This window comes from Equus caballus, chromosome 3 (genome assembly GCF_041296265.1).
Source record: "Equus caballus isolate H_3958 breed thoroughbred chromosome 3, TB-T2T, whole genome shotgun sequence".
Lineage (NCBI taxonomy): Eukaryota > Metazoa > Chordata > Mammalia > Perissodactyla > Equidae > Equus > Equus caballus.
Window position 1 is genome coordinate 117,845,485 of NC_091686.1, and position 27,460 is coordinate 117,872,944.

Here is a 27,460-nt window from a genome sequence, read left to right on the forward strand (position 1 = left end):
TCATATCCTTAACAAAAATAACATGCTTTATTTAGGCCACAGAGGTGATCAGAAATAAATTTGATTGTTCTCTTACCATTTTAGATGTAAATTTGTTTCAGACACAACCAGTGGCTCAAAGGCAACAGAGGCATTGATGTAATACTCAGTTTGAAGTTAATGTTATGAATTTTGTAAAATGACTCATTCACGGGATTACAAGATGGTATTTTGTCTCACCACCACGCAGAGAAAGTAATAAGGCTCAGAGAAAAGGAAAGCTGTCTGAGAACTGCTCGATGTAGCACATGTGTTTTCTGATAGAGAAATATAAAGTAGCCCCAAACAGAGCAGTTAAAAACAGGGGAGTTACAAGGTCATGTGACAACTGCTGGGGTAGAAGCTTAGTTTGTTTGAAATTAATTTGTGCCAGGGCACTGAGTCACATAAGACATTAGACCACGAGGACCCCTCAGTCTGGCCAGGTCTGTAATAAAGTTGTGGGAACTCAAAAAAGTGCATTCTTAATTCTACCCCGGGAGAGAACTGTGTCTCCCAGGAAGGTTTCCCAGAGAAAGGGGCATTGGACTGAGGTGTGAGACGATGGCCTCAGGGGAACTTAAACACTATTTTTGGTACTCAGAAGCAGCTGAAATATGGTTGTATGAATGTTGGACTGGCGGGCAAGGAGCCGTGTGTTCCAGTCCCGGCATTACTGCTTTCCGACTATGAAATCTGCAATGAGGAACTTAACCTCTCCAACTTCAAGTTTCTATATCTATAAAGTGGAGGAAATAGCACCTACATCATGAGATATTTGTCTGTTTTAAAGGTGATAACGTACACAAAACCTATAGCACAGTTACTGACACATGGTGGACCACGCACAAAGGGATTGAACTGCACAAATGATCCCCAAAATTCTTTCCTCCCTCTTTACCCTCTGCCTCTCTCCCAGCACTGGAATGTCTTCCTGACTCTCTCTGTAGGCTGAAACCATCTCATGCTCTATCTACTTCAGTATTTAGTGTATAAAATAAGTGTTATAGATGGATATAAAAATAACCTAGACTCCTCAATCACAAAGACCAGAGTTTTTGAAACATTGTTTTCCCATAGCAAACACATAGCACCGTGCTGGGCACGTTGTGAGTGCATAGAAAATATTTATTAAATTAACTCTGAAATTTAGCTTATTTGAATAGTGTCTTAGGTAAGCATTGCTGGGCGTCATAGGTCCACCTAGAGACAAGCCTGTGACCCTCGATCATGCATGCCCATTATGTGGGGGCCTGTGGAGGGACAAGTCAAGAAGCCTAGGTTGCTTCTGGCCCCATCTTTGTCTCTGCTTCTAAATTTAGGCAAATGATATTGCCACGCTGGGCGTTAGTATCCCATCTGTAGAAACATAATAGAACACAGTGGGCTCTAACATTTTGTGAATCCATGGATATGGTTCATTCATATAAGTCCACCCACCGCACTGCCCGTGTCATCCCCCCGAAGTCTTGGTCTTTCACTTCACCCTGCCTGCCCGCCTTTCCTCCATTCTCTAAGACACCCAGGTCAGCAGAAAAGATGTCTCCCCAGGCTTGTTTTGGAAAGATGCTTCTATCCCACACCCATTACTAACCTCAACATGCAGCTGTTCAAGCACATGTTCAAGTAGACGTTGAAGTGCATGTCCTAAGAAATCATATTTTCTGACCTCATTTGAGGAGCTGTTAAAGCAGGTAGGTCCCTCCCACATCACTGGCTTTGCCTAACTTAATCCCACCTCGCTCAACCCAAAGAATGGTTTCAGCAATTTATTGCTGGAATTAATTTCTGAAAGTTTGAACAGACTTGGAGAGGTTTCTTAAACAGGGCTTGTCAAATATACATTAACCACTTGGATCATAATTTGCTTCCTTGGACTCTTCCATAATTAATCATTAGTATATGAAATCCTAATGGTTCACTGTCATACATCATAAAACTCTGAGACATAATAGATACTATGATTGAGGCCAAGTATTATCCAAGTTTTTACAAAGCCTATTTCTCTAATTACGGAACGTTACACTGATGGTCTATTTCTGACAGTATTGATTTCATAGATAAAGGATATTGTATATATTGAACACAAATTGAATGGTAGCTAAGTAAGAAACAAGTGTTATTTTATTTAATCCTAACCGTCCAAAGAACTACATTTCATTATCTACATTTTACAGTCATGGAAACTGAAGCCCAGAACATTTAACTAACTTGCCCAACGTTACACAGTAAGTGATAGAGGTGGGATTAGAACCCAACTTGAATGACTTCGAAGGTCCCATTTGTGTTCACGCTCTTATGTCATTGTGCCTTCTACCAAGAAACAAATTCTTGGATCCTACATATCTTCTTGTTCAACAACGTAAATCACAGATGAAGATAGCAAAGCTCAGAGAAGCCAAACAATTTGTATTAAGTCACTCAGCTTATTAGTAGAAATGCCAAAACCGGATTACTGGCAAAGAGGTAAATGTTTAACAACCAGATCTCTGAAAAAAATGTGGAAGAACAAAGTTGGGAGAGTGATGCTACTCGACTTCAAGGCTTACTATAAAGCTACAGTAATCAAGACAGTGTGGTATTGGTAAAAGAACAGACAATAGATCAATGGAACAGAACAGAGAGCCCACATACAGTCAACTGATCTCTGACAAAGAAGCAAAGGTAATACAATGGGGCAAAGATAGTCTTTTCAACAAAGAGTGCTGGAACAACTGGACATCCACATGCAAAAACATAAATCTAGACACAGACCTTACACTCTTTACAAAAATTAACTCAAACTGGATCATAGACCTAAGTGAAAAATCAAAACTATAAAACTCCTAGAAGATAACATAGAAGAAAACCTAGATGACCGTGGGTATGGCGATACCTCTTCTAGATACAATACCAAAGACATGATCCATGAAAGAAGTCATTGATAAGCTGGACTTCATTAGAATTAAAAACTCCTGCTCTGTGAAAGACAGTATCGAGAGAATAAGAAGACAACTCACAGACTGGGAGAAAATATTTGCAAAAGACACATCTGATACAGGACTGTTATCCAAAGACCTCAACAAACACCTCACCAAAGAAGGTATACGGTTGGCAAATAAGCATACGAAATAGATGTTCCACATCATATGTCATCAGGAAAATGAGAATTAAAACAGTAATGAGATACCACTACACACCTATTAGAATGCCCAAAATCCAGACACTGACAACAGCAAATGCTGACGAGGATGTGGCACAGTGGGAATGCTCATGCACTGCTGGTGGGAATGCAAAATGGTACAGCCACTTTGGAAGACAGTTTGGCAGTTTCTTACAAAACTAAACATCCTCCTACCATCTGATCCAGCAGTCATACCCCTTGGTATTTACCCAAAAGAGTTGAAAACTTCTATCTACACCAAAACCTGCACACGGATATTTATAGCAGTTTTATTCATAATTGCCAAAACTTGGAAGCAACCAAGATGTCCCTCAATAGGTGAATGAATAAGTAAACCATGATACATTCACATGGTGGAGCATTATTCAGTGCTAAAAAGAAATGAGCTAGCAAACCATGAAAATACATGGTTATTAAATGCACATTACTAAGGGAAAGAAGTCAGTCTGAAAAGGCTACACACTGTATGATTCCAACTATATGACACTCTAGAAAAGGCTAAACTATGGGGGCAGTAAAAAGATGAGTGGCTGGGGACCGAGACGCATAGGCAGAGCACAGAGGATTTTCAGTGAAAATACTCTGTATAATGTTATAATAGTGGATATATGTCATTATACACATGTCCAAACCCACAGAATGTACACCGCCAAGAGTGAACCCTTACAGAAACTATGGGCTTTGGGTCATTAGGATGTGTGAATGTAGGCTCATCCTTGGTAAAAAAGTACCACTCTGGTGAGTGATGTTGTAATAGGGGAAGCGATGCTTGTAGGTGGGGGAGGGAGCACGGTTTATAGGAAACCTCTGTACCTTCCTCTCAATTTTGTTGTAAGCCTAAATAGTCTTTATTTTAAAAAAGTAATCACGGCATAGTGGTTAAGTGGCATAGTGGTTAAGTTCAGTATGCTCTGCTTTGGTGGCATGGGTTTACAGGTTTGGATCTTGGGCATAGACCTACACCACTTGTCAGCCATGCTGTGGCAGTAACCCACATATAACGTGGAAGAAGACTAGCACAGATGTTAGCTCAGGGCTAATCTTCCTCAGCAAAAATAGAAGAAAAAAAGAAAGTAATTATGCTCACCATAGACATATTAAAGAAAAATGTTGCATCTTAAGAAAAAATGTGTGCATACACATGTATATATGACCATAAATTTTACTGATAAAAGGATGTATAGCATACGATTTAAAAATAATAGTAAAACACACAACCCTCTATCATAAACTCCACATAGACAATTGATTTTCACAGAGTGCTTTGCTGATTTTTTTCCGAAGTTTTTTGTCTGTAGCCAAACTATGGCTGCAATTGATATAATGACATGAACAACTTCTTAGCTGAGTCTGTAATAGTTTTCGAATATGAAATTATATTTCCTCAATTTTCCTCTTTTTAAAAAATTTATTTATTATTTTTTTGGTGAGGAAGATTGTCACTGAGCTAACATCCATGCCAATCTTTCTCTATTTTGCATGTGGGATGCTGCCACAGCATGGCTTGACGAATGATGTGTAGGTCTGCACCCAGGATCCAAACCTGCAAACCTCGGGCCGCCAAAGCCAACCACAGAGCTTAACCACTACGCCACTGGGCTGGGGCCCCTAATTTTCCTCTTTTCACAGAGTAATGGCACAATGTACAGACACAACACATTTTTAAATTTAATTTGCTTTAGTAACATTTTCTCCATCACTTTCTTAACTTCAGACAAGCAGCAAAACAATAAATCAAAAGATTTATGGCATTTGCCAGTTTCTATGGTGTAAATACTCTCACTATGGCAGATTTCAAGGTACCAATATGATCAGCAAACACAGAGTTAGGAAGAGATCTCATTTCGTAGTATTTCCATCATTGACACTATAGAGCTAAATAACTTCAACAGCAAAGATAATAGTAAGATATAGTGAAATAATTAGGAAGTCATGAGTTTCGAGGATGTATTACCTTTGTTTTTGATATAACTTAAGTGTACGTTTACACAATTTATTTTTTAATACTGGCTGTGTTTAAAAACTGCACCACAAAATCCCTAAAATATGTAACAACCAGCTCCTGTAAGCTGGTACAAGCTGCTCCCACACGCCACAAACAGATCTTGAGATACTTTCTTCTCCAGGAGGTCTTGCTTTAACGCCACAGAACCCTATGAGGTTGGCAACTTCTTCGTACTTTCACCCTAATAAGTTATGGAGGTAAGAGTCAAACTGGGTCCCACAGATTCCACAGCCATGCTGTGCCCGCCTCACTACATTACCTGCCAAGAGGCAATAATTTTGCAGCGGAAGAGAAATCTATCATGTGGCAGACTGAAGAGCAGATAAGGACGCTCCCTGCGCAGATGGTGCTCATTACACAGATGGCCACCAGATGGCGAGCATGCCAGCCTCCTCCCCGTGAAACTGCTTTCTTGAATTTCAAGATGCGGAAGACCTCAGAGAACAACTGTTTGGGTCTTCCTGTGTGACAGATAGGGAACTTTTCACAGCATTTGAGAATATTTGTGTACTTCATCAGGAAGGTAAATTGCCACTTTCCCTCTAGTTTTCCATTACACGATAATACTAGTAACAGTGGGTACACATTCAAAGGCCATGTACTTGAAGTGCATTGACTCATTTATTCCAAACAGGAATTCCCAAGAAGTATGAATAACCATTTCTCACTTTTCCAGACGAGAAAACTCAGGTGTTTCTCAACCAATATGTTTATTTCATAAATATTTATTGAGCATCTGCTGTGATCCTGCCTGTAGTAAGTAGCAGAGTCAAGATTGAAACTCAAGAAACTCAGCTCCAAATCTCATCCTCTTCCATTATCTCAAATACCTGAGTTGTTATGACTTTATTAAACAAGGCCCCTTCTGCCCTCCAAAAAAGCTGGCTGGATTTTATCTGAATTATCATCACAGCTGTATGACAGTATGACACCTTACTTTGCCTGTTTGATCCAGTTTTCCCACTTCTGAAGTCCCTAAGTTCCCTCGTACCTCTTCGTTTGTAGCATTATCAGTTATCTAAGCAATGAATAAGAGAAGCTTCATGGCATAAATTATTGCTAGGAGCTACATTTGATGTAGCTGAAACCCTCAGAGATTTTTGCTGCTGTTGTGTATAACATCATACACAAAATTTTTAGACTGAGGGGAGAGTATTAAATAATGCCAGACAAAATCTCACATTATAATGAAGACACAGGACACATGGACAGTATATCAAAAAAAATGCATGGTGGGACTGGCCCCATGGCCGGTTGGTTAAGTGCTCATGTTCCACTTTGGAAGCCCAGAGTTCGCCCATTTGGATCCTGGGCATGGACCTACACACTGCTCATCAAGCCATGCTGTGGTGGCATCCCACATACCAGAGCTAGAATGACCTACAACTAGGATATACAACTATGTACTAGGGCTTTGGGAAGAAGAAAAAAGATGCGTGGTGGTGAAGGCAAAGTTCTTACCACAGCCTACGAGACCCCCTGTGGTCTGGGCACTCCCCACCTCCACCTCTCCAGCTGTACTCCCCATTATGCTCATCCCATCTCAGGGCCTTTGCACTTACTGCTTCCTCTGTCAGGAATTCTGTCGCCCAGGTGATGCGGGGTCGGTGAGCCGAGGAGTCGAAAGAAAGATTTCTTGGACTCTCAAGATCTGGCAGTAGTGCTCTTTTATTTAGAGAATAGAATAGCATGGGGACAGGACCCATGGGCAGTCAGAGCTTCTGCTGCCGCTGCTTCTGCTACCCCCGCTGGCATGGGGACAGGACCCATGGGCAGGCAGAGCTGGTGCGTGGGGATAGGACCCACGGGCAGTCAGAGCTCCTGCTGCTGCTGCTTCTGCTGCCCCCGCTGACATGGGGACAGGGCCCATGGGCAGTCAGAGCTCCTGCTGCTGCCCCGAGTTGAGGGTTAGGGCTAAATTTAAGGCATAGGTATGTGAGTCATCTCTTTACGAAGACAAAGGAAAGAACATGAAAAAAAGTTAAAATGGTATCAGTGCAGGTGGGGTCTGGTCGGTCATTGGGTGATCCCATGACTTTTAGACAAGAATCAAATCAGATTAAGTAAAGGTCAGAAGCCACCACCCTAAATCAGTTACATGAGATTGCCAGACAGCAACCAACTTAAGTTCTTGCCTTCCCCATTAAGAGTTTCTAGGGATAAGGTCATCTCTCTTCTTCTTCCTGGTACAGAGAGGGAGGCACCTTTTACAGATAGAGATTTACCTTACAAATGTAAATATGTCCCAACAAGGGCAAGTTCCATTTCCCAGAGCCTCCTTCCCTGTCCCAGTTTATGGAAAGCAATCAGCCCAAAACAATCCCGATGCCAAAGAGACATATCCTGGGGTGGCCAATTTCAGGTCCCTACAAGGTCATCCCCCTTCCTTCACAAATGCAAATGTCTCTCAAAAGGGCAAGCAAAATTCCAGTCCTCGGAGCCTGCTTCTTACGTGCAGTTTTAAAAGTAACCAGCCTAAAATCCTCATCACAGGTATTCACCTGGTGTGCTCTCTCACTCTCTTCAGGCCTCTGTTCTCATCACCTATCCAGAAAGACCTTCTGGAACCTGCCTTAAAACTACTAGCCCTATCTTCCATCTCTCACTCTCCACACCCCTGCTACCTCCCTCATTCCACTTCATTTTTCTCTGTAGCACTTGTCATCACCTGTCATCATATACTTTTGTTCACTTGTTTTCTATCTCTTGCCACTGGACTATAACTTGCATAGGAATCACAACTTTTTTTTGGTATTATATTCCCCAATACCTACATCAAGAAATATATTAGGGGCTGGCCCAGTGGTGCAGCAGTTAAGTTCGCACGTTCTGCTTCAATGGCCCAGGGTTCGCCGGTTGGATCCTGGGTGTGGACATAGCACTGTTTGGCAAGCCATGCTGTGGTAGGCATCCCACATATAAAGTAGAGGAAGATGGGCACGGATGTTAGCTGAGGGCCAGTCTTCCTCAGCAAAAAGAGGAGGATTGGTGGCAGATGTTAGCTCAAGGCTAATCTTCCTATAAAGAAAAAGAAACATATTAAAAATGAGTCCATGCCTGACCCATACTATGTGCTCAGTAGTAAGTCAATGAATATGAGGAAGATAGAGTCCTTTTCTAAACTCTCATCACTGAAGCAAACGGGATAGATCTCTCTGAAACAATCAGTGGAATGTTCCTATTGAATCCCAGATACTCAGTCTCTTTATTGGATTTTTTTCCCAGTGATTTGAATTGATCCCCAATAGATGTAGTGGTAGCTAGGGAAAAAAACCTCTTGGAAAGCCAACATTTAGCTTCACAGGGCAAGTCATCAACATGAGCATCAGGGAGCTCCGAAGGGAAAGCCGACAGACAATAAAATGAGGGGAAGTTAATCTTACGTTTTTAAATTTGGTGCCTTAAGAAAGCATCATGTGGTGTAAGCTTTTTGGTAATATCACTGAAACAGCCAAAGATCTAACATTAACTCTATTGTTGCTGTTGTTGAAATACATTCTGGGTCACATTTTGTGTCATTACAATGCCAAGAACATCTACGATTCCTGCTTGCCGTCAGTGTTTGAATTCATGCACAGAAGTCTATCCTGTCTATTTAAAAAGTGTTCTCCAAAAACAAAAACCAAACGCAGAGAATGGTAATTTTGTTCAATGAAGTAGTTATTTTAAACCTGGATGAAACAGTAAAATCATCCAGACCCGTGTGTGTTGTGTTGTGTTGTTTTGGGCCAGCTGGACCTTTCATCAAAAGAAATCTTAGAGGAGACCCAGTGGGAAGCAGATCAAAGCGGAGGAGCCCAGGGGAGCTCGTCAGAGCATCGTTAAAGCCCATTGATCTAGTCCAACCTCATTGTCTCACAAATGAGGAAGCGACCCACCCAGCCAGCTCTCCCTTGAGGGCTAAATCTCCCATCAGAGGAGACCGAGTGGCATGGCTCCTCCCGCAGCCGGACAGAACAGCATTTTTACATTGCACCCATTTTTACAGATAAGTAAACACTGCTTTCTCAAGGGGGCTTTTTCCGACATCCCAGATTAACTTAAGTCTCCTACATGTTCCTTTAATACCTTGCCCTTTTCTCCTTGAAATTCTCATCACCTTTTTAATGTTTTCAATGCATGACTACCCTCTTCAGTATAAACCATATGGCGACAAGGGCAGTGTCTCTCACCTTCCCCATTGCATCCCCCAGAACATAGAACGTGGCCTGTAAACAGAACCGTGACCACCTTCAGGGGAAGGATCATGTCATATTTGTCTTTTTATCCCCAGTGCCTGGTACTCTTATGCTTAGCTCAGAGTAGCAGCTCAATCATTGTCTTTGAGTTGAATTGCATTGTGGAAATAAAACTACATAGAAAGTCAGGAAAATCTTTTCCTGGCTTCATTCAGGCTTTTCTAGGGTTGGGTGGTCTCGAGCAATTGTCCTACCTAGTTTGTCTTTCATTTTGTCAACCATAAAACAAAGGAATTGGATTTAGGGGTCTTCAAAAGCCCTTCAATCTAGAAAGTTCTCTGATGCTATTTTCCTCTGCTTGGAAATGTCCAATGAAGGTGTTAGGCAGGAACTTGAATTAATGAGATGACTATTAAAGGATGCTAATTCTAATTAGGAAACAGTGGTTAAGAGGGGACCACAGGCGTCACACCATTGCAATGCAATCTTCGTTCAATCACTTACTATCTGGGTGACAGGAGGTGAGATGCTTAACTCCCCCCCGCCTCAGTTTCTTCATTACCGAACAAAGGCGAGGTTGAAGGAGATCGCAGAACTAAAGTATTTAGCATGGTGCTGGCTAGCTAATAAGATCTCAACAAATGTTCATCGACATCATCATCTAGATTATTAAAATGGGAATGATTTACGTTTAAATATATGTAAAAATAGCTTGATGACACTTTCCATAAACTCACCGCACTACCTCTTATGTTTTAGGAAACAAACCCACAAAGGGAAACAAGGTAAGAAAAGTCATGAAAATGCATTTGTTCCCCACTGTCTATTTTAGAAGCATAGGAATGTTGACAATGTGAAGATATCACTTGAAAAATATATATCACTTGAAAAATATATCCTAGAAGTTTGGTTGGGATTTGTAATTTCTATTTGTAAACCAAAATATTGTTAGCCATTAGCTCTGCTGAAGGAACAATAAACTGAATTTCTAATTCTCTTTCCTTCTGCAGACTCCGTTACCACCTCCTCGGTAAGACCCTGAAAATAGAATCTTGTTTTGCTATATACTTAAATGATTAGTTTCAGAGTTTGAAAATTTCCAGAATTTGAAAAGGAGAAAAGTGAACATTTGACACTGAAAAACTAATATGAGCCGGCCAGTGAACAAGATTAAACGAGCATTTAATCATTCATTCACAGTCGTCTATTCAATATACCTTCCCTCGTCATCTCTTGATGAAAGCACTGCTTCCCATCCCTTCCTGTTTCTCTCCCTCCTATTAGTACAGAAATCTGCCAGACAGTACTGGCACTGGGAAATGTCTTCAGGAACTTGCCATATATAAGTATATATTTATATAAGTACATGTATTTCTATATGTAGCACATAAGTAAATACAAATATTGTTATATATATATACAGACATGGAGGTGAGAGCAACAGACTGATTTCTTAGGCTCTGAGTGAGTAGGCCACTCTGCTGTTCTCCATGGGCCCCATGAGCGCCTCCATCACAGTACTTATTACCCTTGCTGCTAATCTTCTCATCACTCCTCTCTCTGCCCTCCTAGAGGGGAGCAACTCCAGCCAAGGACTGTGTGTTTTTCCTCTCTGCACTCCAGCATCTACCAACAGTGCCTAATACACTTTACAGTTGAGTGAGTGAGTGAGTGAATAAATGGGCGAGTGAGGCATTCATTGACTTTCAAACATTTTCCTATTTTGGGGGCGATTTAAAAAAACTCAGGTCTTCGGGTCTGGGGTAAATGAAGGCTATCCCCGTATATTTTTTTTCAGGCCTCCTAAAACTCGAACAGGTGGCATTTGAGAAAACTAGGTCACCCTGTAAAAAATTACATCACACTCTTTAGAAAACAGAACCCAACCAAAGAACACGTTGCAGGGAGGTAGACCTAGGCTGGTTAGGACGGTGACTATTCTGACATTCGAAGCTGCCTGAAATGGATCGGGCTGCCCTGTGAAGCAGTGAGCATAGGGAAACTAACATTTCCAACCCAAAGCTGGGGCGCTGAGGGCAGGGCTGTGTGAAGGCTGGGTCTGAGGAGCCAACTGCACCACACACCTTCTCAGGCCCCACTGACTCTTCACACAGGCCGCCCATCACCCTTCCCAAGAAGTACCAGCCCCTGCCCCCCGAGCCGGAGAGCAGCAGGTCAGCCTTCCCTCAGAGGCACACCTTCCCTGAAGCCAAGAGACAGCCCAGGTGAGAGACTCGTTGTTGCTGCTGGTGCAATGACCAGGGAGAGTGCTGGGCGGGGACGGTGGCAAGGACAACCAAACTACTCACCTCTCTGAAAGGCTCCCTAGCGGCGTGGGGAGGAGCCAATTATACATCCAGGGAAATCAGTCTTAGAAACCTGGAGTTTGATTCTTTACAGCAAACACAGCTTCTTTGTAATAAAATGAGCTATTGAAAGAATGGTTCACTTGAGGTCTGAATTACTTGTTAAAGAAAATGTTAAATGTCTGAACAGATCAGGACTTTTTATGGAAAAACTGAAAGGGGGGTTCAGACTATTCCAGGACTGATAGCGGCCCCCAGCTTCCCATCACTCAGGCTGCAGGAGTATAACGGTGCGTGAAAACCCATTTGTCAAATACATGATTGCCTTTTTGACAAATAAATATTAAAAACCAACCTTCTGGTATTAAGTGCTGATGACAGAGCCCCACCCCCAAATGGGTGGGGCATTTGACAGCCAGTTCCAATCACAAAATGTGACAAATGCAAATGGGCATATTTTTTCTCCAAGAGAGTTTGAATTTCCCAAATTACCTTATTTTAGAAGTCGGAACAGAGATTAGGGTTTTCCTCTTGTTCCTGCTCAGAATGAATGATGCTTTCTTACTGCAAGCTTGATTCAGCAGGTTGGGGCACCAGGCATGATTTCATTAGTAAGCATTTCTCACCAATACAGAAATTCAAAATATCATGTACATTTTGAGCTTTTATGGAAACCCATTCATCACTGGTTCTGATGGGGGATGTTAAAAAGCCTGAAATGCCATTTCCCCCTCTTCATTTGTTGGTGAAAGTCTCTTCGTCTTTTGGTCCTTCACAGCCCCACACAAACATACATCCTCCATGCAGCAGCCCCCTTGTCTCCTCCCTTATGCGATTGCCTTCCTCCTGGGCCCTTCTCAACTGGCGTAGCAGTGTGGGAAGCGGCGGGAGTTCTCATGTCTCCATGCAAACTGCCCGGTTTGAAATTTAGGTTCTCCTTCTTGTGAACTGGCAGATTTGGGGCAGGGGTTCTCAACTGGGGGTGACTTTCCAGATACTGCTAACTCCCCTGAGGGCAGACATTTTTGGTTGTGACAACTTGGGTCGGGGGTATTCTTCTGGCATCTAGTGGGCTGAGGCCAGGGATGCTGCTAAAATCCTACAATGCACAGGACAGCCCCCAGCACAAAGAACAATGAGGCTTAAGAGGTCAATCGTGCAAAGGTTGAAAAATTCTCCCTTAAGGCCAATTGCTAACCTTCTCTGAGCCCAAGGTTCTCTCAGTAGTGAAGTGAGGATAACAGTAACATCTACCACCCAAGTCATGGACTAACATGAGAATTAAATAAGATGACTCCTGTTGAGCGCTTAACAGTGCCAGCCTCGCACATATTTACAACCAACACCTATTGTACTCATTACCTTGAGCTCTTTTCTCTTGGCACCTTTGCCACCCCAAATAATATATATGGATACAAGTCTGTCTTTTCCACCCCAGAAGGCGGGACTCAGTCATTTTGGTATGCATGCCTCCTGGCATGGTGCCTGCCACATGGTAGATGTTTGATAAATATTTTATTTCCCCCTGCAGCTTCCAAAGGGTTCTAGCCAGACTAGGAGTCACCAAATGTGTTCTATCCTGATTTCTTTTTCAAAGAGTGAGAGACTGGGAGGCAACACCAGTAACGGGCCGTCAAATCCGCAAAGTGGTGTCATCAGAACCGGAAATCTAAGACGAAACATCCCTAAAACTCCTGATCAAATAGTCTGTTATGTTCAGAACTGGTCAAAACTCAGAGAAGTAGGAGAAAGAAAATAGGATGAAAAAAATATCAAAGGTGATGATGTTGTTTAGTATGGAGAAAAGAGGATTTCATCTTCTTTCTGTTTCTTCCTGCTGGAAAGAGCAGCATTCTGGGACCCGGGGGAGGTGGGTTTGCCTACCAGCTGAGCCTCTTCCGGCTGTATAATTTCGGAAAGCTCTTCAACAGTTCTGAGTCCTGCTTTCCTTATTTGTAAAAAGAAAATAACCATCCCCATGTGGTAGAATTCTAGCGAGGAGGTATGCAGTTTTTCTCAAGTGCCTGGGATAATATCTGTCACAGTACAGGAAAGAAGAGAGAAAAACACTTAAACAGCATCTCCCATCTGTCCCCAGCAGAATTAGGTACCCATAACCCTATTTTTTCTTGAAATCAAGGCTATATATTGTAGTGCAATGTTTCTCATCCTGGCTTTACATTAAAAGAATTAGGAAACCTTTTTAGAAAGTACTATTCCCGAGTGTCTGTTTTAATTGCTCTGAGACGTGGGAACCAGGCCTCACTATTTTTTAAAGCTTCTCCAGGTGAATCTACCAGGGCTAAGAACCCAGAGACATCCAGGTTCTAGGAATAGATCTGCCACTAAAGCCTGGAAGATTCTTAGGCCTTACCTGTCTGTGCCCAGACTTCTCATGGCTAGAATAATGCCGCCGTGACCTCCAGCTGCGTCCCTCTGCAGTCTGCATCTCACGAGTCTCCTGTGCAGCGACCTTACCGGTGTTGGAATCTTAAGAAGTTTGCACTTCCTATCTCTGGGGTCTCTGTAGTTATAGTTTACATTTGTTTAATCATTTTTAGATGTGATGAGAACTGTGCTGGTCTTTTCACTCCAAACACCTCCAGAGGGTAATTACATCTCATCTCATTGAATCCTTCCAGCAGCCCTATAAAGTATGGTTTTTCTAAGGTTTGGAAGGCTAAAGTGCCCAGCCCAGTGGATGGCATATGGTAGGTGCCTGGTAAAACCACTTCCCTACCCATTGGGCACAGATGGTCACTAAGACTCAGAGAAGTTAGGTGACATGGTCAAAGTTATAGGGTTTGTATGTGAGTATTAAAGTGGCAAGAATATGCAAAGCCTGTGCAAGACCCTGGGAATGCCATGAGTTTTGCTTTAGGAAGAGAGCTTTCAAATTCATTTTCAGTTGGTCCCCACATAGGTACTCAGATGACCAGTACTGATGACACAAGTCACATGTAAACAACCACACGAGGCTAGATTCACTTTCTCTGAAAACAAAAGGAGCACTGGAGATCTGAGCCAACGCTCGAAGCACAGCTCCTGCTCCTTTCCTAATAGCTGCTCCGTGGGCCCAGGGAGATGAATTGCCCTCCCTAAGGGGAGGCGGTGATTTACATCTGGCAATCAACTGCATCAATTGAAGGCGCCGACAGCTGCAGCCCTTTACAATTGGCTGTGCTCACCCGGAATGGTGGCTGTGGTTCCTGCTATTGTGTTTCAGCCCCCGTTTGTCTCCGCCAGCTCTGCCATTCTCGTTTTTTAGAGCTGAGTCTTGGCTTTACAAAACAATTGCTGAATCAAAGCACTTCAGTTAGGGAAAATGCCACTTAGATCATTCCTTGACAACTCAAAACTAGAAGAAAACTTTGATATTTGGGGGATGTCATTTGGACATTCTCAACCATTTGTGTAACATTATTATGATTTTTACAATATCCACATAATATTTTTTGCTCAGCTCGTTTTTTTTACTTAAGTAAATTTATTTAAAAGGGAAACATATTATTACCATAAGTAACTGCAACACAGACAGTTTCAGACCCAGCTTTGAGCCTGGGGAATTTTCTCTCTGTTAAAAAGGGAAGAGAAGTAAATGTTCCCTTGTGTTAAGGACGCCCTAACCTCCACCCTGCAACTCTCCTTGACATAATGAGAAAGAGATTAAAAAGGAAGAACTTTCCAACCATTTATCTATTGTTATTTTAATACCATGTGACATGCACCAAATAAAATCATCCGGAGTAATCATAAGAGTGATTGACATTTGCTGACCTCTAGCGACTCACTGGGCCCATTTTGGAGTCTTTTGGGCGCATTAACTCATTTCAACCCACAGCAGCTCCGTGAGGAAAGCAGGATTACAATCCCCAATTTACTGATGAGGACACAGAAATGCAGAGAGGCTCTTGAGACACCACATTCCTTTATGCTTCAGCAAACTCAGAGGCCCAAGGTGCTGCATTCAGCCAAAATATAATTTAAATAAAGGGGCCTGATATTTAACTAACAAAATACCTATTTACCTTGTATAGTTTTCCCTTTTCAAGAGGGATGCTGGCACCACATCAGTTCAAGAAGTCTCAGTGGCAAAAATGTATATTGTGATGATTTGGAAAGTGAAAAAAAAAATCTTTATAGCTATCGAGCAACCATGATCCTTTAAAAGAAAGTATGGATCACAAAGATATACAAATTTGCATTTATGAATGGAAATTATTGATTTTAAAGTGTGAACTTTATCATTATTATTATAGTTTTGCAAGATGTTGCCATTGGGGGAAACCAGGTGAAGGGCACTCGGAATCTCTCTGTAATATTTCTTACAGCTGCATGAGAGCTACAATTATCTCAGAACAGAGAGCTTAACTTAACAAAACTATTAGAAGTGTTCTGCAGGTAGAAGGTGTTCTTTTATTCCAAATAGCTTTCACATATATTATATCATGAGAACCTTAATCAACCCTCTTCATTACTGTCGGGATTTACCCATTTTACAGGTGGGAAAACTAGAGAAAGAATTTCACTTATCGAGAGTGACAGAGCTCATAGATGGCAGAGCAAGGATTCAAATGCAATTCATTTAAAACTAAGCCAAAAACTAAGGGAGGCTGACGAAGGGTTACTTTTATAGTAAAAGGTATTATCCTCAAATGCACACTGAGTACCTATTATGCGCGGGAAGGGATGTGGGAAAACTTATTCTCTGCAGTCAATCACCATGCTTTACTGGCCTTCTCCAGCAACAGAACCTGGGAAAACTTATGAGTTGGAAGATGCTCTCAGAGAGGCAATGTGGTGCTGTGGGGAGGAGGCCAGAGTCCCCGCCCTTTTCTGCCATTGTGTGACTTTATGCAGGTCTCTCTGTCTTCAGAAATCTCATTTAAGAGATGCCCTTCCCCCCTCCCCCAAAGCCTGAAGCCTTTGTTTCACAGGTGAGGGCAGCAACTGACTTATGGAGTCTTGTCAACATGGGCATTTCAGTGCCAAAAGATGCCTGTTGTGCCCAGAGAGGATTTCCTACAATTACTTTAAAAACCCAATTTTTTAAAGTTACCAATTGCAATGCCTAGCTTCACTGGAACCTCCAATTTCCGTCTGTAAAGTTATTGCTGTACTTATAAATCAAGTGATTTTATCTAAACAGAAAGACAGTCACTCTGCTCGTCACATTAGACAGGTTAAGGAATCTCAGACAATAAGCCTTATTGAAAAACTCAGTTAAATCTCCTTAAACATTTGAAATATCTTGATACAGTTCACTTGCTTGATTTTTAAGTATTTCTAATACTAGCAGGCAAGGTCTAAAGTCTTATCAGGCAAAACTTTAACAATTCTTGTCAATCTAATAAGGTAAATGTATAAATATGGAAAAATTTAAGTTCTCAAACAATTCGAACTCTTTACAAACAAGAGTCGAACATAGCTTGACTCTAGTAACTTAAAGTCACAAGTCTAACATCAATTATATATTTTAAATTGAAGCCACACGGCCAATCTTTCAGTATTCCTAAGATGCCAGAGTCTCTCAAACTTTGAGAACATTGAGATTAGCCTCAATTTAACCCCCAAATAATTAATACTATGGATGTCTGTTCTATTTTATTACTTCTAATCAGATCTTTTTATCTTCTCACTTGCCCCATTCAAAGGGGGAGGCAGGACACAGATGTACTGCCTCAGATGAACTGATGACACAAGTTAAAAAATGCGGCACTTCAGCACACTTGCCTATTGCTTGGAGGTCGGAGACCAGAATACGTCATCAAGCGCTATGTGCTCTGGGATCATCTTACCTGATATGGACAGACCTTTATAACCTAGGTCAACAGCTTTCAACTGAGATGGGTGTCGCAGCCTTAATCTTCCGGCATTTCTTCAGTTCTCGTCTTCTCACCAATGTGCCTGTCACCTCTACTCCCTCTGTAGTCTCCTCCTCTGACTTTGACCACATTCTAACCATGGTGTCCACTAGATGCCCAACATTTTAATTTTTATCTCTAGCAATACTCACAATAACCCTCTAAGATGAATACCCTTGAGGCCATTTTGCAGATGAGAAAAATGAGGTTTAGAGAGGTTAATTTCACTGTCAATGTATGCGAAAGGCTTAGAGCTTATTCTGGGACCTGTCCAATGTCCACGTTATCAAATTCCATGCTGAATTCTTTCCCTCTCATTCAGTTTCATGTTTTTTTGGTCTCACATCTCCTTTCATGATCAGCATCCTTTCTCTCACACGTGCCTTTCTGGGATCCCGCTGTAGCTGACAACTTCATGTTTAAAACTCTTTACACTTCCTCAAAGGAAAAAACTAAGAGCTTTAAAATCAAGGCACTAAGAGCAGCTCTGACTGTGCTAACCAAACTTGACACGGAAAACCAAATGTGGGGAGAAATGATGTTATTTAAATTCTCCTAAGATGAGAAGCAAGTTTATTCATGTCCTTTCTGTCACCACCTTTTACATTGGCTCATAACTTCTTCTTTTGCTTAGAAAATTATGAGAAAAATCACCTGGCTTTAGCTTTATAGAACAGTAATAAATATCACCCTGGACTATGGGCTGTTAATCTGGCAATGAAAATGTAATCAAAGGTTTTTAAGGGCTCAGAATGGTTTTATCTTGATCATTATGAATTGTACTTTATGTAACACCATATTTCTTTGCCTTGCAGACAGATAAGCTTAAAGAACTTAAGCGAGGTAAGCAGCGATTTTGTCCTAGGAAACAAAGAAGGAAATCTTTGCGCATTAATGTCTGCAATGACAAGATACTATTTGCTTCAGATACTTATCACACTGAATTATCATAATAGCTATGCTCAAAATGTATTATCCCTGTCTCAAAAGTGAGAAAAGTCAAGTAAAACAAGTTAGGGTGGAGATTTTAAACCAATGTCCTATTTTGCCAGCGTATTCAGTGTTTACTGGTACAGTGAAGAGAAGAGCATGCCCAGATCCCATGAAAGATATAGTCTCCACTGATGGCTTCCAGGCCCCAGCATTACAGAAATAAAATGGGGGAAATTGTATTATACTTTGCTATTTGTCCTTCACAAGAAAGACAGGACTGCACAGTAGAAGAAACATGAGATACAGAGTCACACAGACTGGGTTTGAATCCTGCTCTGCCACCTACTACTTTCTTGAACTTTGGCAAGTCCCAGTACCCCAAGCCCACCCCAGTTCTGTTTTCCCAGCCATAAAATAGAGATGAGTACACTCAGCTCTGCAAAGTTGTTGTGATAAAGTCAAAGTCAGTTAAAGTAAGCACATAAATGACCAGGTGAGAAGGAGAGGTTCCATAAATGGCCTGGAAGCCAGGTAAGATGCTATCTTAGAGACCCCGTTGGTATTTAGTTCCGTAAGCCCCCAAAGAAGAAATTCCTTAAGAAGATGGTGAGTCCACTAGGACTGATGGAAAGTTTCTGTCCAACAACACGGGTGGCCTCACCTCACTCTCACTGGCCTCCTAGGGATTTGGTTCTTGTCTTAGTAGCTACCTGTGCTCTTCTTTCTAGACTATATGGTTGATTTCTTTTCTTTCTTTTTTCTTTTTTGGCCTTATGAGAATGCTAAAATCAAAAATCACATTTCTAGCTTGTCACTCAAACAAGACATTTATTACCTCTAATCCATAAGACAATGACATCAAGGAGGATAACACACGACTGCTGAATGAGAGGGCCAGCCCTGGTTTCATTCAGGACTTCATCCTGCTCACCCTCTTCTGAGAGTTGTTGGGCTGTCTGGGTGCCACCAGGAAGGAGGAAGTTGGGGATAGTATTCTGCTGCTGGGGGAACCCACACGTCTAAAGGGATTCCACCCCTTTCTTCCCATGGGTCGGAGTTATGCATCCCAAGTAGAAGGTGCCTGCCACTCAAAATGACGTACAGTCCATCACTCATTTGTCAGTCTGAAGGAACAATAGGACCCCAATCACAAACAAGCAAGAAGGAAAAGGGGAGGTCAGTCTTAGACAGCAGGGATCATGCAAGACTGTTTATTTTCCTTGCAACTTTGGTTGGCATTCTGCTAGAAGTCAATACCATCTAAAGAACAACAAGGCCCAGTGGAAAAACACATTCTTCCTCCTTATCTTTTGCCAAGACACTTCCTCATTGTTTGTCTGGGCTGAGACTCAAGGCCATTTCTCTACCAGCGAAGCCCATCTCCTAAGGCAAATGCCATGCTCGTGTGTGTTAATTGCTTGCTCAATTTTATCTTGTGGACCAAAATCCATTCCAGCAGAAATGATGTGCTACCTGCCCCAACTCAAATTCACAGAGTGCTTTACAGTTTTCAAGGAGAGTAGAAACTCATTATCTCATTTAATTCTCCAAAAACCTGAAGAGAAAAAGAGGTGGCAAGACTTGCAGAGTTCCCACAGCTGGCAGAAGATAGGACCAGCCCCAGAAAGCCCAAAGTTAGGGTCTACTCCCCACGTCTATGACTCTCTGCCTTAGAAAATTCAGAGACAACTTTAGGCTAAGATAGTGAAAAAAAGAAGAAGGAAGAAAGGAAAGGTGGAAAGGAGAATGGGAGGGTGGAAAATAATAAAGAAGACATTACTATTTAACTTGAATATGTTTATTCTCTAATAACGTTAAGAAACTAGAGAGATTTCACTCCACTTTTCTAATTACATTTGATTTTAAATTCCAAGGCCTCAAGCTAAAAGTTGGCTGGGTCTCAATTAAATAAAACAACTGCTCTGCCAGACGCACGGCTTCCGTGCCGTGTTTACAGCCCTGCTCCCCTTCCCTTGGACAAGCCTGAGAACCACAGCCGCATCTGATTGAGCACTTTGAACTGCCAGTTCAAAGTCCTGGGGAAGACTCAGTGGGAAGACTTTCAAACCACTCGTTAGAATGGATGCGTTACCCTTTTTACTTAGCCTAGAGATTTGCCTTGATTTGCTGTCCGCGATAAACTGTATGTCTTCTTTGCAGAACCCTAGGGAATGCCAAGGTCTTTGAAACAAAATGGCTTGTCTGTTGGCTAGGTTCAGACAAGATGTACAATGCATCTCTAAGCTATGTATTGCTAAAGCTTTCTTATCTATGAAGCCAACGTGAGGCACGAGACCTCGGCTCCGGGGCCAGTTCAGCCACAAGATAACTGTTGCAATCTGGGGAAATGTACCACTCTTTGGACCTCGTCTGCAGACCACTGGCTTTAACTTTTCATGGAACTCAGACCCCTTCGAAAATTTGATGAAAGGTGTAATAAAGCAGAAAAAAATGCACATATTTACAGAGGAAAAAAATTCGTTTTTAATTTCAGAAGTTTCAAGGACCCCGCTAGGCCATCCAAGGACCTCTTCTGTCTCCCACGTTATGAAGCTGTGGTCTAAATGATACCCAAGGTCCTCCCCGGCTGATGCAATGCATGAAATGGACTTTGGAAAATTACTTGAAGTGAAGTAATCTTACCTTCAACAAATACTTTACCTCTTGTAAGGTATTTTGCTTCTTTAAGAGTAGAGTAGGGCCCAAGGATATGCATCCGATAAGCACACAGATTTTCATGATGAAGGATGATCAGGAATTCTACCACTGCTAAGGAAAGGAAGAGAAAGGAAATGTCTGGGGAGATAAATGGCTGTATTTAAAAAGAATAACGTGAATATTTTCATGCTCATTTTTTAAAATAAAAATTTCAGATCAGGTATAAAGAAAGAAAATTAACCATAGCCTCATCACTTAAACACAATCTCTATTAAGATTTTATCATATTTCTTCAAATCCTTTTTTCTACACACATAGACCCACACACACACCTGCACGTAAATATGTCATGAACCCAGTTTTATCCTGAACTTTTAATGGAACATTGAGACATAATTATAGAATGGTCTTATTCCATACTCTACATCAGCATTTACAATGCATTTGTAATATTCCAATAAGTGAGTATAGCACCAATAATTATTTAATGGCTCTCACTATGGGAATGTGGATTGTTTGCAGTGTTTTGACAATATAAGTAATTTTATACTAGACATCTTTGTACATGGAACTTGTCCAGATGTCAGGTTGCTTTCTTAGAAGAAGAGCCTCATCGATGGAATTGCTGGGAGAAGAATAAGAGTGTTTCGAAGGCTCTTGACAGCTGGGGTTAGATTGCTTTCCAACAGAGTCAGCGCAGTTGGTAGTCCCACCAGCAGACCGTATACTTGCCAGTTACATCACACAGAGTATAAAATTTTGATTTTTGCTCAGTCTTTTGGAGAATTATTTGTAGATTTTTTTAAAATTCTAAACTAACAAAAATTTTGCCCAAACTCTACTATCCAACTGCTCTAAAACATACATGTAAATCATATTTTATGTTAAACATAAAAGGTAAAATCCTCTATCACCAAGAGTTATTCATTGTTATTATTATTTTTTTTAATACAGGTCCTTGGAACAGAGAAAGGTAACTGTTTACATTTGTTTTCTTATCCTAATGTCATTAGGTTAAGTTCTGTTAACAGATTTATAGTGCTGGTCATTTTTTAAAAGGATTGATAGTTTCAGAGCATGAGCTATACGGTCACGTGTGTGTGTGCATGACAAGATCCAGATGGATCCAGGACGTCATAGTCTATTCAAGAGTCCTCCAGTCTAACCTGGTGATTTAAATTAGAGGTAGGCCAGAGGGCTTTCTTCAGCCACAGGCTACTGACAAGAGGGAGGCACACCATTACCCCCTGACACTTTGGAAAGATGTTGCTGACCCACTGCTCCAGAGAAGCTCCTGGTCTCTCCATCTTTGATGTCACCCATACACATACACATGTGCCCTCATGCATGCATGGATACACACACACACATGCACACTGTTGGTGCCATTGTTGTAGAAGCCTGAAACCCAACACTCACTCACCAGCTGGCAGGATGCTAAGCAGGTAATACCTCCATGCTCATCCTTGAAATACTGTTCACTATTCACTTAGAATGACGAATTACGTCCAGAGCTGAAGGGCCTGAGCTATGGCCCAAAGAGTTGACACAGGCGGCATAGTTCAACAAAACAACATCGGCTTAGGATTTCAGAGGCCTGCTACCAACTCACTGTGTGATTTTGGCCAAGTTTCATCGCCTTTGTGAGTCCCAAGTCTGCTCTTCTTTATGTTGAGGAAGTTAGACTTGAGGGGGGTCTAACTAGGTTTATGGATTCCCAGGGGTCCCCGATGGAGGAGTAGGGGTCTGTTGGAAATTCTAAATAAACTTAAAATCTAAAGGAAGCTGCCCTTTTCCACACTAAAGCTCAACATCCTAACTGAAATGTTCAGATGTTGTTGCATCGAGCGTCAATGATTATCAACACAACAAAGTGACATTGTTTGGCTCATGAGGGGCAGATGCTCTGGGTGACTGTTGATGACGTAAAACAATTTGATGGGATGTGTGACTAGTGGACCAGTCACTGACTCCAATCACATTTCAAGTAATCACAGTCCTTCGGTCAAAGCTATCCAGTTTGTGATCAACCTTGGACAGAGCACAGAATAACAACAAAAATTAAGATGTGTCAGTGTCTATATGCTTCCTTAACTTTACTACTCATAACACAACTGGGAGAGTGTTTTATGGGACTTCATATCATAGTATTATTATGTGCCCTTGGTAATTCTGGATGGCTGGTTAAAATCTATCCATGATGAAAAGGAAATAAAAAGTGGTAACACCAATGGCATATGTAATTACCAAATAACTCCAGGACATATGTTTGGCAGAACTTTTCAAAACTTGAAGATCAAAGGGGAAAAATTGAGAAAATGCATTCCTGGTGGTAACCAGGTGGGAACTGATGGTCTCCATCAGAATCCTTGGCACTTCACAGAAGAGATAAGAGAATTCAGGTGTGTGGGGGCCAGGATTGGGCATCCCCATGCCCAACATTGCTCAGAATAGATCTTAGGTTTAACCTTTTTATGTTTCTATATAAATTTTCATTTGAACGCAGAATTTAACTTCAGCCCACTTCCACTTCAAGCCCTTCCAACACCAAATACTTTCCAAAGTAATATTCTATATTTTGGGAATTTCAATGATGAGTTCAAGATTCAATATTCTTGATAATATTATTGAACATTCAATATTCAGAGCAATTTTTATAGCCTCCGGAAGAAGCCACTCTCAGGAGCCAGGGTTGTCGCATAATACGTGGGTTACAGTTTCTGCCGATGACTAACAGAAACTCCTAATAATAAGAGATTTCTTGGAGAAAATTACAGTAGTTCCAGTAGGCTGCTAGCGGTCCCCGATCATTTTCCTTTTTCTGACCAAACTATATGGCTTCTTTATGCAGTTCCTCATCACCAGGTGAAGTCCGAATCATTTCACCTGTCACAAAATCAAAGTACTCAAGAGATTCCTCTTGCCATTGCCAGGTAAGGAACCAGGAATCCCTTGTTGGTCCCAGCCTGGGGTCAGGCCACGTGTTGTCTCAGATAATGACTCACCAAGGCTTCCTGAGAAATGGAAAATCTTTGGCCTTTGATAAAGAAGCCCAATGATGAGGCCCAAGGGAAACCTGTGAATCACATTTGTTATTGAAGCTAATAACATTGTTCTTCCCGCACTTTATAAGTGATTGAGTGTTAGAGAAGTCTGGGAGATTTGAAGACTTGAATATTAACTAGATAAGGCTACCTGGAATGAATGCTAATCAGTCTGGGAAGAAAATTTGGCCATCTCTAACTCGTCTCAGTTGATGACCGTACAGAAGCTTACAGTTACTTTTGAATAGCACTGTATAGATGGCCAGGGGTTGAAAATGCCATTATCTGACTAAATACTTGCCTGATCAAATTATTGTGACAACTGACATCCCAACTGAAGAGTCGAGGAAGCTAAGGATCATGCTGGTGACTCATTGACCAAGGTCACTGTAAATTAGTGGTAGCTTCCTTAAAACAAAATCCAGGGCCTCCAAAATTAGTTCTTCTAAGGCTCTCATGACTGCAGTCTGGCCAGGAGCTCCAGCCTTGGTTCGTAACACTCTACCTGCTTTCCTACTGTCCAATGTCAGTTAACACAGGACATTTGCACCTGCTGTTCCTCTGCCTATGCTGCTTCCTCATATTTCCCTCTCTCTACCCTCTCCCTACTTGAAACTCCTCTTCATCCCTCAGACTCTAGTTTAAAGCCACACTGAATCCAGAATATAGTTCTGACCCATTCCCCAGAGGGAATAAATGAGGCCCAGAGATGCTGAGTCCTTTACCATTGAAGTCAAGTCCAACTGCAAAGCCCAAGCACTTTTCAGTAGCTGCCCATAAAGACTTGATTCTAAAATCGCAGCCCATGGATCCCGACTTTCCCTGGTGGCTACCCAAGGTTGAGATGTTATCTCTTATTTATTCAATAAATATCTACAGGGAGTATACCCTGTTTGTGGCAGAATAGAGCAGTGCATAGGAAGGATCCACTGGAACGAGACTGCCTGGGTTCATCAGTAGCAAACCATGTGATCCTGGGTAATTATATCACTCATCTTTCACAGGGAACTGAGAGCAGAGCCAAGCCTGTTGCAAGTGCCCAGTAAATGCCAGCTCTCATTGCCATTGCCAGGCATTGTATGTCAAGGGAATGCTCTCCATCCCCCACGCCCTTCCCCTCCCTCACTTGCATATTGTTTTTTGATTGTCTTTTATGATATTTTTTATACTCTCTTTTTCCTTATGAATTTCCTTATAATAATCCACAGTTTTCTCACCTAGCTCACATTTCAAGAAGGAATAAAATAATTTCTATACTCTCCTTCCTTGCCATGGCTGACTCTCCTTCAATCAGCATACAATTTCTATAGAACAGAGCCCCAACCAGCCACATACCATTTTCTATAATGACTGTAGTTACAAGACAAACGTAAATTTGTGGCTTTCAAAAGTAAAGAACTATGGTATGGGCTCATTGAAATGATATGGAAAGAACTTATATAGGTCAGTCAATTTGTTCTATATATAATACCTGTGTATCTTGAGAAAGGGGAGAGAGAACCAGCCTCCTATTGCCTTACAAAACAGATATTCTTCTAGCATATCCAGTAAAATATTAAGAGCTTTGTAAATGTGACTTGGGCCACTATCATTGACCTTACCTCTGAGTGGAATTTTACCCACCATGAGAAATACTAACATTCTTTCAATTCAATTCTAACATTTCCTTTAGCTCTTCATTCATGGTGAACAACTACAGTATGCAAAACAGAGGTAAGAACACTATACTATGTAAGAGTTATAAAACACACAGGTAAGTCATCACACTGCAATATTCCTGCACTGTGGCTTAGCTTTGTGGACCTCAGAGTCACTGAGCTGATGTGTATAATGTCATTAGCTTGTTTTCATTGATAAATAGCATTCCAGTGTGTTAATATAACAATTTTCATCCATCATTAAATATGATCACTTAGGTGGTTTCCAGTTTTTTCTTCTTACAGACATTATGTTTTGAACCATACTATAGATGTCTTCCCATGTACATAATAATATGATAATTTCTCTTTCTAAGAGGGAAATTGTTGGATTTTAGGATGTGACTTCTTCAATTGTACTAGATGTATTTTCCAAAGGAGACATAGCGTTCGGTTTCACCAAGAGTTTATGAGTCCCCCTTGTTCTCCATCCTCTCCAACAGTTGTTTTCGACAAACTTTTAGTTTTTGCCAATCCATTGGGTGTAAAATAGATTTGTCCTAAGAAAAGTCTATGAAATGGCAAAAATAAAACTGACCTCTCTTACTAATTGATTGTAAGATAAATATCAAAAGGATACCATGTCTGTGAAGATGTCTGAAGCAGCATGTAAATATTACTGTTGGTGATGGATTTTGATATTGTTAGTATCATGACATAGATCTGTCATGTTCTTTTGTCTTTCTGTCTTTATTCCATATGCTTGGAGATTCTGTGTTCAGTTCTAATCCTGCACTCTCTCTCTCTGTTGAGTAATTAGAGAGGGTTTAGGGCTGGAGGAAGCAGACACCACGGGCAGAGTAGAAAGGCAGAGGGCTCTACTGACCTTTGTCCTAATTCTGCCTCTCTCCCTACAATAGGATCAGCTTGAGCAAGTTAATTCCTGGAGCTTCACCCTCCCCGCATGCATAAAATTCAAATAGTAATGTTAACTCACAGGGTTAATACACACAAACACACACACACACAACACTCTGCTTGACACATAGCAGGCAGCTGACACGTTTTGATATCCTTCCTTCTTTTCTGCGTTCCCTTTCCTTCTCCAGGGATTCCCTACCCAAGTGATCCCGTTAGACCAAGAGTTGCCTCTCTTATTTCCATCATGTCTTTATTTCTCATCTGTTCTATATCTTCTGGGTGTTAGATTGGAAAACCAATCTGGAAAACTCATTTCCGCTGAGGTACACATGGCTAATAAAAGTTTCCCAAGAGTGGCCTCCTTTATTTAAAGGAAGGGGGCCTGAGGAGGCTGTGATTCGTTAATCCCGTTGGATGAGCTCAATCCCTGGGAATCAGAAAACAAGAACAGTGGTGCTGGAGGCCAGACCTCAGTGTATGAGGATGAAAAGATTTGAGGTGTCCAGGTAGAAGGTGCAGGGACTGACCAGCCTGGGAAGGGCATTACTTATGGGGGTTTTGAGAATATATTGGAGGGAGGGGAAGCAGAATCTTAGTTTAAAGAGGAATCCAGAGTCTTACCTTGAAAGAGAAATAAAAATGAAGAGCAATTAAAGAATGGAGCAGCATTGTCAATGGAATAGATGGCCTTCACAGACATGCGTCTAGTCACGCAACCCAGGGCTGCGAGTAG

General features: G+C 41.5%; 1 protein-coding gene and 1 long non-coding RNA gene across 4 annotated transcripts in view; one reads left to right on the forward strand and one right to left on the reverse strand.

Annotated features, from left to right (window-relative positions):
• CLNK (cytokine dependent hematopoietic cell linker) overlaps positions 1–27,460 on the forward strand; it is a 154,540-nt gene that overhangs the window by 106,263 nt on the left and 20,817 nt on the right. For all 3 annotated transcript variants that reach the window (XM_001499285.6, XM_070262704.1, XM_070262703.1), the window contains 7 exons: positions 10,124–10,149; positions 10,375–10,394; positions 11,479–11,589; positions 18,350–18,377; positions 22,080–22,098; positions 23,977–24,058; positions 25,842–25,882. In XM_001499285.6, the coding sequence (XP_001499335.3) occupies positions 10,124–10,149; positions 10,375–10,394; positions 11,479–11,589; positions 18,350–18,377; positions 22,080–22,098; positions 23,977–24,058; positions 25,842–25,882 (327 nt within the window). The remainder of the gene's footprint in view (positions 1–10,123; positions 10,150–10,374; positions 10,395–11,478; positions 11,590–18,349; positions 18,378–22,079; positions 22,099–23,976; positions 24,059–25,841; positions 25,883–27,460) is intronic.
• The window catches only part of LOC138923521 (uncharacterized), a 61,952-nt gene continuing 46,074 nt past the window's right edge, over positions 11,583–27,460 (reverse strand). The window contains exons 2-3 of the long non-coding RNA XR_011437217.1: positions 21,111–21,233; positions 11,583–13,706 (exon numbers count right to left, since the gene is read on the reverse strand). This is a non-coding gene — a long non-coding RNA (uncharacterized lncRNA). The remainder of the gene's footprint in view (positions 13,707–21,110; positions 21,234–27,460) is intronic.